The sequence below is a fragment of the Pteropus alecto genome, unplaced genomic scaffold (genome assembly GCF_000325575.1).
Source record: "Pteropus alecto unplaced genomic scaffold, ASM32557v1 scaffold146, whole genome shotgun sequence".
NCBI lineage: Eukaryota > Metazoa > Chordata > Mammalia > Chiroptera > Pteropodidae > Pteropus > Pteropus alecto.
Genome location: NW_006442107.1, coordinates 27,425,957 through 27,439,142, shown reverse-complemented (window position 1 = coordinate 27,439,142; position 13,186 = coordinate 27,425,957). Strand labels below are relative to the sequence as shown.

At 32.6% G+C, this 13,186-nt stretch overlaps 1 protein-coding gene across 1 annotated transcript in view; it reads right to left on the bottom strand.

The window, feature by feature from the left end:
* SMCHD1 (structural maintenance of chromosomes flexible hinge domain containing 1) overlaps positions 1-13,186 on the bottom strand; it is a 142,827-nt gene that overhangs the window by 84,366 nt on the left and 45,275 nt on the right. The window contains exons 15-17 of the mRNA XM_006920053.3: positions 12,698-12,804; positions 11,904-11,986; positions 11,634-11,747 (exon numbers count right to left, since the gene is read on the bottom strand). Of these exons, the coding sequence (XP_006920115.1) occupies positions 11,634-11,747; positions 11,904-11,986; positions 12,698-12,804 (304 nt within the window). The remainder of the gene's footprint in view (positions 1-11,633; positions 11,748-11,903; positions 11,987-12,697; positions 12,805-13,186) is intronic.

Genomic DNA, 13,186 nt, shown 5'->3' with positions numbered 1-13,186 from the left:
AATAATGCCACTTATTCGAAATATTCCTTATATTTGACTTTGGAATGTTGTTAAATATTCAAAAAAAAAACCAAAAAACAAAAAACAAAGTAATTCATAAAACCAAAACATCAAGTAGGTGATATGATCACAATAAAATCATTTTGAGTAACTTGAGACTAACTTTTTTTTAATGATTTATACAGACAGAAATATATTAAGGACAAACAGAACTGCAAAGAAGACATATTTAATGCAATAGTTTTATTAGTAGTAATTATATTAGTATTATTTTGAAATTAAACATATTGTAGGATAAAGCAAATAAGTAATTGTTAATGTTAAGAATCAAGATTTTCAATATGAAAAATGAAATAAAAGCATAAAATCAAAGTGATTAAATAAAAACCCAGAATGTCAATATGAATTGTTTTTCTTTTCTTTTCCAAAAATATTCATGTTATCAACTGAAAAAACTTAGAAGCAATTTTACCCAGTAGCAATGAGCAATACTAACACTCAGATTGTGGCCTCTAAATACCATTCCTCACTGAAAGGAATGAGAAGTAATGGCTGAATCCAGGTCTAGGGTAGACCATGTGCTAGAAGATTCTAGGATATCTTAAATTAGAAAACAAGAAAGATTGCATCAAAGACCAAGAAAGTTGATGAAGAGAAGACAGAGTAGCCAGTGTGATGGCACATCAAAATGAATGAAGAATATTAAATATATATTTTAAAAAACCATAAATTTACAAACAAAACAAAACAAAACAAAACAAAAACACCCAAAAAGCGCTCACTAGCATTATTGTACTGACTGGTAATTTTCAATTAAAGAAAAAGAATTAAACCATGATATTGCCTTTCCTATAAAAGCTGTGTTTCAGAGTAAACCAATGACCCTAACTGACAAAAGAAATTTCTTCTCAGATGAATTGTGGATCATAAATTAAGAAGGAATGAAAGAACCTGGGGTGGGGTAAAATCACCATTTTGTATATCAAATAACTAATTCAAGCAAAAATCTTTAACTGATGAGTAAAAGGAGAACTTTATCATCATATTAGACAAGTGAATACAAAGATCCATCATCACTAAAAGTAGGACAATCAGACATTATGTCTCTTGTGATAAAATACCATAATAAACACAGATTAGCTATGATTCTTGCTTTAGGAAAAAAATAGTGAACCTAAATCAAGTCAAACTTTTAGGGCTAACTTCCAGTTTTCAGGATACTGAACAAATAGTGGAACAAGTTCAATGACATCCCAAAGAGGTAAACAGAAATATGTGAAACACTCTACAGTACAAGTGACTGGGTTTTGTTGATAAATTACTGGCATGGAAAAGGAGGAGGAGGCTCTACTCTGAAAAAAGACTTAGAAAGACCTATAATAACTATGTAATAATAATAGTGCCTAATCACACACAAAAAAAACATACAAGGTGATCAGTTTAGAAAATCATAGAAATTTAAGTTGGATTAGGTATTAGATAATACCAAGGAATATCAAAATTGAAAATATACATGTTTTTAGAGATTCACACACCTGCAATTCAACAACCACAAAAAAAATAAACACATGAAGCGAGTATAACCAAATATGGAACAATTGTTGAATTAGGTTAACCAATATATATCAGGGCCAATTATGTAATTCCATTTTTCTGTTTCACTCATAATAAAAAAAAATTACTTTTAATTTGCAATTACTAGTTTACACGGAAATTAAATGGTAAACCACCATCAGAAGTTCTCTAAAAAAGATCAACTTTCTGATTTTTATGTATTTATTCAACACTTATTAATTACTTCCTACATACTAGGCACTAAAAAGAAGTGAAGAATATAAACAATATCTTTGCTTTCATGGAGTTCTATTTTCTAGTGCAAGGGATCCATAAGCTACTTCATTGTCCATGGGTGCTTTCATTCTAGAATGGCAGTTAGGCAGCTGTGACAAAGAACTTATGACACCCCAAAGCCTAACTACATACTACCTGATCCTTTACAAATACTTTGTCACCCTTGTTCTAGAGAGCAAAGATACATTTAATAACAGAATTTCCAGTTATAAAAATAAATTTCAGGAAATACGAAACTGAAAAAAGTAATAGAAAAATATTACTATTAGAAGCTTCCCTGAGAAAATGACAATCTGAAACTTGAGAAACAAAAAGCTTGTCAAAAATTTGTTTTAAAGTTTTAGGCAGAAGAAACACATGCAAAGGTTCAGAGGTGGAAAAACTGGACTTGAATGAGAGCAAAAAGAATATGATTATACGGGGAGTGAGGATGAAAATGGAATAAAGTGAAGCTGAAAAAGGAGACAGGACTAGATCATGTGTGAAGCCTTGTGGACCTATGGAAAGCCCACAGCTAATATCATACTCAATGAAAGACTTAAAATTTTACCTCTAAGATCAGGAACAAGGCAAGGATGTTTGCTTTCATGACTTCTATTCAACATAGTACTGGAAGTACTAGCCAGAGCTCTTAAGCAAAAAAAAGGGAAGGAATGATGGGACGGAGGGCAAGAAGGAGAGAAATAAAGAAGGAAAAGAATCCATTCGAGAAAGAAGTAAAATTATCTGTTTATAGGTGACATGATCTTATATGTAGAAACCCCTAAAGATTCAATCAAAACATGTTAGAGCTAGTAAATTCAGCAAATTTGCAGAATACAAAATCATATTCATGGATTGTTGAGACAATAATAATACTCAACTGATCTGCAGATTCAATATAATCCCTATCAAAACCCCAATGCTGTATTTTGCAGAAATAGAAAACCCATTCTAAGAATTTATGAACTCTCATGGGACACAAACAGCCAAAACAATCTTGAAAAGGAAGAACAAAATTAGAGGACTCACATTAAACAGTGTGATACTTACTCAGTCATAAAAAAATAAAACTTAGTCATTTGCAACAAGATGGATGGAGCTATATGCTAAGTAAATATGTCAGATAAAGACAGATACCATTAAATGTCACTTGTGGAATTATGTGGAATCTAAAAAACAAAACAAATGAACAAACACAACAAAACAGAAACAGACTCGTAGATACAAGAAATAAACTTGGTCATTACCAAGAGGAGAAGGGTTGGAGGGTAAGCGAAATAGGTTAAGGGTATTAAGTGAAGCACAAACTTCCAATCAGAAAATAAGTTTGGAAATTTAACTTTGGGTGGTGAACACACAATGCAATATACATATGACATATTACTGAACTGTAGATTTGAAACCTATATGATTTTATCAAAAAAATGTCACCCCAATAATTTTAGTAAAAAGTCATAGGATATAGCATATAGCATAGAGAATAATCAATTATATTCTAACAACTTTGTATGACAGATGGTAACCAGATTTATCGTAGGGATCATTTCATAATGTACATAAATATCAAATCATTTATGATGTATACCTGAAACTAATAGGATACTGTATATCAATTAAAAATTAAAAATCAATGAAAAAACCCAACAGTGTGGTACTCTCATAAGGGCAGACATATAATCCAACAGAAGATAACAGAGAGCCCAAGAAGAAACCCGGGTATAGACAGTCAAACGTTTTTCACAAAGATACCAAAACCATTCATTGGGAAAAGGATAGTCTTTTTGACAAATGATGCTGAGAAAACAGAATATTCCCATGCAAAAGAAGTTAACCATATACAAAAAAAGTTAACCTATATAAAAGTTATCTCAAAAATGGATCAAATAACTAAATGTAAAAGATAAAACTGCAAAACTCTTAGAAATAAACATTCAAGAGAAACTCATGACATTGGATTTAGAAATGACTTCTTGGATATGACACCAAAAGTGCAGGCAACAAAAGCAAAAGTAGACAAACTGAACTATATCAAAATTAAAAACTTTTCTGCATCAAAGGACACCATACATGGGGTGAAAAGGCAACCCACATGGTGGAAGAAAATATTTGCAAATCATGTATCTGATAAGAATTACTTAAAACATATAAAGAACTCCTACAACTTAACAGAAACAACAAAGTTGATTATAAAATGAGCAAAAGAATAGACATTTCTCCAAAGATACAGAAATGGCCAAAGAGCACAAGATACTCAAATATGCTAATTATTAGGAAAATGAAAATCAAAACCACAATTAGATACTACTAAACACCAATTAGGATAACTTTTATTAAAAAACAACAACAACAACAACAAAAACAGAAAATAACATGGGTTGGCAAGGATGTGGAGATGTTGGAACCCTGTGTATTGCTGATAGGAATGTAAAATGGTACAGTTACTGTGGAGGACAGTATGTCAGTTCCTCAAAAAGGTACACATAGAATTACCATATGATCCAGCAATTCAACATCTGAGTACATCTCCAAAAGTAGTGAAATCAGGGACTCAAACAGATATTTGTACACCAATGTTCACAGCAGTATTATTCATGATAGCTAAAATGTGGAAGGACCTAAGTGTCAACTGATAAATGAATGGATAGACAAAATGTGGTATATACATACAATGGAATATCATTTCATCTTAAATACATGATTCCACTTATATGAGATACCTAAAAATACTCAAATTCACAGAGACAGAAAGCAGAACAGAGGATGAGGGAAGGGAGTAATGGGGAGTTGTTACTACAAGTGGGATAATGAAAAAGTTCTGGAGATAGATGGTGGCAATGGTTGCACAACAATGTGAATAAACTCAATGCTATTAAACTGTACATTTAAAAATGGTTAAGTGTGAGTTACGTTGAAAGCATGACAGAGTGAGAGATGTCCCTAGATCTGTCCCCTTGAAATAACAATAAGCTGAACATCTAAAACTCAATAATTAACACTAAACCTGCACACAAGCACATCTGAGTGAAGGACCTGCGAATAAGAGTTACCACAGCTCTTGTTGCTAACACTGACAAGGACTGAGACTGAGTGTAGCGAGCATGACTGAATATTTAAAAGAAAAAAAAAGTTATTAAGGCTTTATATAAAGCAGGGATCCAAGAAACTTAGACACCATGTACTGGAAACTTTTTATGCCTTCTTAGCAACAGCCTAAAGAGAGACCTTTCTATAATGAATCTTTCGGCAGCGGGGGTGAGGGGAGAGGCAAGGGCGGGAAGCAAGATATACTTCTATTAATGCCCAGGCAGAGAAACAGTCCACTAAACATTGTGAACAGCTCAAAAAGAAAGAGAAAAATCTCCAGAAAATAAGCTTAAAGATATAGAAATATGCAACTTAAATGACAGAGAATTCAGGATGGTACTTCTGATAAAACTCAATGAGATCCAAAATAATTCATATCAACAATTCCAGGAATTGGAAAAACAACTAAATTAGCAAAATGAGTTTTTTAGCAAGAAAACTGAAATTCTAACTTCTGGAGATGAAGAACACATTAAGAGATGAAAAATCAAATAGTAAGCTTGGGAAACAGAGTCCACTAAATGCAGAAAAGGATTAGTGATACTGAAGACAGAAATCTAGAAATAAATCAGAAGGAAGAAAAGAGAAACTGAAGAATGAATAATAATGTAAAAGAAATACAAGAACTAGCTGATACCATCAGAAGAAACATAAAAATAATGAGCACTCTCGAAAGGGAGGAAAATGAGCAGGGATTAGAAAGCATTTTCAGACAAATAGTAGACAAGAATTTCCCAAATCTAAGGAATGTGCTGGAGTTGGAATTCAAGAAGTCAACAGAACTTCCAGTTATCTCAACCAAAAAAGGCCTTCACCAAGACACACTATTAAAATTATCAAAAATCAATGACAAAAAAGAATTCTCAGGGCAAACAGGGAAAAAACAACGGTAATCTATAAAGAAAAACTCATTCGGTTATTGTCGGACTTCTCAGTACAAACCTTACAAGCAAGAAAGGGGTGGAATCAAATATTCAAACTATTAAATGAAAGGAACTACCAGCCTAGAATAATGTATCCAGCTAAGCTCTCCTTTAGATATGAAGGAGAAATAAAGACCTTTCCAGATATGTAAAATATGAGGGAATTCTCCACTACAAGGCCTGTATTATAGGAAATACTGAAAAGGGTCAGCTCACCTAAAATAAAATGACAAAAACAAAACAAAACAAAACATAACTATGAGTAAGGAGACTAGCAGGCAGACAGAAGCAGAGAAGTGAAACCCTTACTAAGAACAGGGCATTATAAGCTTAAACAATAAGAAGACATTTACTATTGCAAGAGAGTAATGAATATTCAGCATATAGGGACATACATATTAAGACAATAACAACAGAAAAGGACTGAAAGATCCAAATTCTCAAATGGGAATGGAGATAAGGCACACACAGAAGAAAATGGATATAGATAAATACCCTTTACATATTCATATGCCAAAGATTCAGAAGTGTGTAACATAAAACAAGAAGGACTAGAAGGAAAATCCACACAACCCAACCAGAATTAAAAAAACAAACACACACAAGGACAAGGAAGCAATGGAAACATAAAGCTACCAGGAAAAAAAAAATGACTATAGGAAAACCACATATTTCAATAATCACCCTAAATGTAAATGGACTGAACTTACCAATAAAAGGCAAAAAGCTGCAGATTGGATCAAAAAATAAAACCCAACTATATGCTGCCTTCAGGAGACACATCTCAGTTCCAAAGACAAATAAAGACTCAAAGTGAAAGGGTGGAAATATATCAAGCAAATGGCATTCAGAGAAAAGTGGGAGTAGTAGTACTAATACTGAACAAAATAGACTTCAAAATAAAAAAAGGTAAAGAAAGATACTGAGAGGCACTTTATAATGATAAAGAAGATCAAGAACCAAGAAAACATAACATTTATTAATATCTATGCTCCCAATCAGGGAGCACCAAAATATGTAAAGCAATTACTAACAGAACTAAAGCGAAAAATAGACCAAAACACTATCACAGTAGGGGACCTAAATGCCCCACTGTCAGATATGGGCAGACCATACAAACAGAAAATCAATAAGGAAATAACATCCTTGAATGATACATTAGACAAACTAGACATTATTGACATCTACAGTCTTTATCCCAAAATAGCTGCTTATACATTTTTCTCTAGTGCACATGGAACATTCTCAAGGATTGACCACATACTGAGACACAAGAGATAGCCACAACAAATAGAAGAGGGTTGAAATCATACCAACTATATTCTGTGATCATAATGCTGGAGATGAACTGTAAAAAGAAAGCAGGAAGAACCACGATACATGGAGATTAAACAACATGTTACTGAAGAACAACTGGGTCAGAGAAGAAATAAAAAGATACATAGAAACAAATGATAATGAGAGTACAACATATCAAAACTTTTGAGACATGGCAAAAGTGGTAATAAGAGGAAAGTTCATATCATTACAGGCCTATCTCTAAAAACAAGAACGAGCCCAAATAAACCACCTAACGCTTCATCTTAAAAAACTAGAAAAGGAAGAACAAATGAAGCCTAAAGTCAGCAGAAGGAAAGAAATCATCAAAATTAGAGCAGAAATAAATGAAATTGAAAACAAACAAACAAAAAAACAAAAGAAAACATAAATGCAAGAAAGAATTGGTTCTTTGAGAAGGTTAATAAAATTGACAAACTCTGGGCTATACTCACTAAAGAAAACAGAGAAAGGACACAAACAATATCAGGAATGAAAGAAGAGAAATTACAACAGACACTGCAGAAATACAATCAATCATACAAGAGTACTATGAAAAAGTATATAACGTCAGATTTAATAACCTAGAAGAAATGGGCAAGTACTTAGAAAGATACAACCTTCCTACACTGAATCAAGAAGAGCTGGAAAATCTAAATAGATCGATCAGCAATATGCAAATGGAAACAATCATCAAAAACCTACCAAAAAGTAAAAGTCCAGGACCAGATGGCCTCGCTAGTGAATTCTATCAAACATTCAAAGAAGACTTAATACCTATTCTCCTCAAACTTTTCCAAAAAATCAAGAGGAGACAATACTTCTTAACTCATTTTATGCGGCCAATATTACCCTGATAAAATCTGGGGTAAAAAACACACACACACACACACACACACACACACACACACACACACACACACTATAGACCAATATCTCTCATGAACACAGATGCGAATATCTTAAATAAGATACTAGCAAACCGAATGCAGCAACATGTTAAAAAGATTATACACCACGATCAAGTGGGCTTCATCCCAGGGGCACAGGGATGGTTCAACGTACGCATATCGATTAATGTGATACATCGCATAAACAAATTAAAAAATAACCATATGATCATATCAATAGATGCAGAAAAAGCCTTTGACAAGATACAGCATCCATTTATGATCAAAATACTTCACAAAATCGATATAGAAGGAAAGTACCTTAACATAATAAAGACCATCTATCACAAACTCTCGGGCAACTTTATACTTAATGGTGAAAAACGAAAAACCTGCCCTCTAAGATCAAGAACAAGGCAAGGTTGTCCACTATTGCCAATGTTATTCAATATAACATTGGAGGTCCTAGCAAGTGCAATCACGCAAGAGAGAGATATAAAAGGCATTCAAATAAGAAATGAAAGTCAAACTGTCACTATTTGCGGATGACATGATTCTTTATGAAGAAAACCCTGAAGACTCCACACTAATACAAACAATAAGCAAATACAGTTAAGTTTCTGGATACAAAATTAATGTTTAAAAATCCACACTGTTCCTATACTCCAATAATGAACTGTCAGAAAAAAAGTAGAAAAAATAATTCTTTTTGCAATTGCAACAAAAAGAATAAAATACCTAGGAATAAATCTAATGAAACATGTGAAGGACCTATATAATGAAAGCTACAAGACCCTATTAAAAGAAATCAAAGAATATACAAAGAAATGGAAAGATAGTCCGTGTTCATGGACTGGAAGAGTCAACATAGTTAAAATGATCTTATTACCTAAAGCATTATAAAGATTTAATGCAATCCCCATCAAAATCCCATCAGTATTTTTTAAAGTAATAGAACAAAAAAATCTTCAGATTTTTACAGAAGTACGAAAGATCTCGAATTCCCAAAGCCATCCTGAGAAAAAGGAACAAGGCTGGTGGCGTCATTCTTCCCGACTTCAAATTATACTACAAAGCAATAATAATCAAAATGGCATATTGGCAGAAAAACAGACACACAGCTGAGCAGAAGAGAATCGAGAGTCCAGAAATAAACCCATATTCATATGGGCAAATTATTTTTGACAAAAGAGTCAAAAACATACAGTGGAGAAAGGAAAGCATCTTCAATAAACAGTGCTGAGAAAAACCTGGAAAACTATCTGTGAAAGAATGAAGTTTAGACTGTTGTCTATCACCACAAACCAAAATTAACTCAAAGTGATACTGAATGTAAGACCTGAAACAATAAATTGCATAGAAGAGAACACAGGAACTAAACTCATGGACGTTGGACTTAAAAAGGATTTTATGAATTTGACTTCAAAGGCAAAGAAAGTAAAAGCTAAAATACATGAATGGGACTACATCAAACTAAAAAGCTTCTGCTCAGCAAATGAAACCATCAACAAGATAAAGAGCCAACCATCTGAATGGGAGAATATATTAATTGCAAGCAACGTCTCTGATAAGAGCTTAATATCCAAAATATAGAAAGAACTCATACAACTCAATAATAACAAAAAACAAATGAGCCAATTACAAACTGAGAAGAGGACATAAACAGACACTTCTCCCAAGAAGATATACAAATGGCCAACAAACACATGAAAAGATACTACACTGCTAGCTATTAGGGAAATGCAAATCAAAACCACACCTGTTAGAATAGCTGTCATCAATAGGACAAGTAATAAATGTTTGAGAGGATGCAGAGAAAAAGGAACCCTCATACACTGCTGGTGGGACTGCGAATTGGTACAGCCACTATGGAAAACAATATGGAGGTTCCTCAAAAAACTAAGAATTGATCTACCATATGACCCAGCAATCTCTCTACTGGGTATTTACTCCCTAAAACCCGAAAACCCATATCCAAAAAGACATTTGCACACTGATGTTCATAGCAGCATTATTCATGGTGGCCAGGACATAGAAGCAACCGAAGTGTCCTACAACAGATGACTGGATGAAGCTGTGGTACTTATATACGATGGAATATTACACAGCCATAAGAGATGAAATATTGCCATTTACAACAACATGGATGGACCTTGAGGTAATCATGCTAAGCGAAATAAGTCAGACAGAAAAAGTTGAAAACCACATGCTATCACTTATATGTGGGATATAAACCTAAAAGCAACGAGTGAACAGGACAAATAAACAGAAACTCATGTACATGGACAATAGACTAGTGATTACCAAAGTGTAGTGGGGGAGGGAAGGTCGGTGGGGTAAAGACAATATATATATGCCTTACTGTTAAATTGTACAACTGAAACTTACTGGATTTCAGTAACCAATGTCCCCATAAAAAAAAAAATAATAAATTTAAAAAATAAAAATAAAAATGGTTAAGTATAAATTATACATCTTTATATTCATTTACTACAATAAATTTTTTTTTTTTTAACTAAAAAACTACTTTTTAAAAAAGTAATAGGGAGACAGGATAGCCAGAGTTCCAGAGAGATTGGAAGATGCTACACTTCTGGCTTTGGAAATGGAGGAAAGGACCACAAGCCAAGGAATGTGGACGGCTTTTAAAAGGTAGAGATGGCAAGGCTGCTCTAGAGCCTCCAAAAGGAATACAATCTTGCTGACAATGATTTTAGCCCAGTGAAACCCATCTGGGATGTATGACCTAGAGAACTCTAAGATAACAAATGTATGTTGTTTCCCATCACAAAAACAAACAAAAAAACCCCAAAGAAAAAAACAAAGAGTTGGTGAAATATAGGGTGTCAGAGGCCAAAAGTAGGAATAGTTTAGTAAAATGCATTAGTCAAACTGTTCAGTGCTGCTGAGAGCTCTAATAAGATATTTATAATATAAGTATATTATAAATACTTTATAATAAAAGTATATACCTTATTATAAATACTTTATAATAAAAGTATATACCTTCATTGACTAGTTTTTAAATGTTGTAAATAAACACACTGAATAATAGTGTATCTTCAAAATCCATGCACCAGAGACAAAAGTATATAATGATAAAACAGATTATTTAAAGTATGAAGTGAAAATACTTTTACACAGTCAAGATAAAAACAACAGATAAAAAAGTTAAGAAACAAGGTGATTCAACTTAGAGAAATACAAGATGAACAGTAATATCCAGTTCTTTCCTCTTTACCAAAGAGTGGATCAGGCTTATTATGTGAATCAATTACTTTTGGCCCACAGAGTCACAGAATCTTCTACTTAGAAGGGATCTTAAAAGATTATCTAAATTCCTATGTACATATACAGCATATCTTTATTTCAGTCCAGTTACCTACATGGAAAATTTAGAATAAAGTGTTTTTAAAAAGCTCAAAATTATTGATTAAAAAACTCGAATTATTTATAATACAACTGAAATTAACTTTAATCAAATCCAATGTGTATATCAGATTGCTAGCTCATCCATTATATGATGATATTAAAATCGGTATTACACGTTTACAGATCGGTAATCCAAATTAGTTTTTACACTTACAGTGTAATATAACTTTGAGCTCAACGAGGAGTTTCTTTGACCCTCCATGACTTGGTCCTGGAAGTTTTTGCATTGCTTCTCCTTTTTTATTCAGTATTTCAATTCTTAATGCACCTATTAGTCCAAAAGTAAGAACATCTTAGTTATACCCAAAGAATATGATCAATCTGCTAGGTCTTCACACTGCATTTTAATTTTTCATGGTCTTTTACATATTGGAAACGTAAGACACAAGAAAAAAAGTATTAAGCAAAAAAACCAAAAACATACCAATGGGGGTTCCAGCAGGTCTAATCTCATTTGGCAATAATTCATCTCCTTCAGGCCAAGTTACTGACAATCTATCAGGGAGCCTAATATGAAAGCAGCATATTAATGTTTCATGAACTCTGTTAATTTGACCTTAATTAGAAAAACAGAAGTTACTAGAAACTTTAATACTTATTTATCATATATTTTAAAAGGTTAAACCTGAAATTCTACATGACTAATAATCTAAAAGTTTTCTCCTCCTTAACTATCACTGTGGCTACTGAAAAAGTCAGGCAAAACTTCTTGGTATTAAGAGTTAGGAAATGTCAATTTTTCATGATTTTTTTCTACTCATTTATAGTGTAAGTTACTCTTTGGAGATATGATAAACTCTAAGAATTATCAGTGAGATACAATAAGAATCAAAATGACTGCATCATTAGCTAAACAAGAGTCACAAGTAGAGTTCTGTTTTTCTATTTCCTTTTTTTTCTTTTGTACTAATCTTTACCTTTCAGCAGTTGCTACAAATTTCTTCTAATTGTAGACCAAAGTTAATTTTTTAACATAATCATAGTGCCTGTAACAGTGACACTTTAAATATATAAAGTGTTCTCCTTTTTCTATAAAACAAATATAGCATTTCTGTTTTTATAACTACAGCTTACAAGCTTTCTGGTTTGTCACATATATACATCTAGACTACAAATGTCGTACTAGACTATAACAACACACTCAAGAACAGTTAAAAGCATTACTAATAATCACTTGATTTTTCTTATTTTTATCATGCATCTTGAAATGCAAATTACCTTGCCATTTCATCTTCTACATATTTTTTTACAGCTTTCTCAGCAACTGTCCTATCCAGCTTTGCAATTGGTACAGTTCTCGTTTCATCATACAGTGCTCGAGGTTCCTAAATAAATAAATTTATACCAGTCTTTCAAAGAAAACTACTCAAATTTAGTTGCAATAAAAAACATTTCTTTCAAAGAAATATATTTTATCTAATTAAGTATATAAATTATATCAGCTATTATATTAGACCTCAAGGTTTATTTCCATTTTTTATGGCACTTCCTTAGGCCTAATTAAATACCATTTAAATATTAGCAGAATGGAGTAGAGAAAAACCCACTCCAGTTTTAGAATCATTCATTCTTAAGATAGAATTCTGGCTCCATTGTTTACTGGTCTGTAGGCTTTGTATTAAATGTGCAGTTTACAAAATTATTGTGATAACTAGCAATAACATGTGTGTTTGTTAAATACAGAGCATACAAATGTTGAGTTCTATA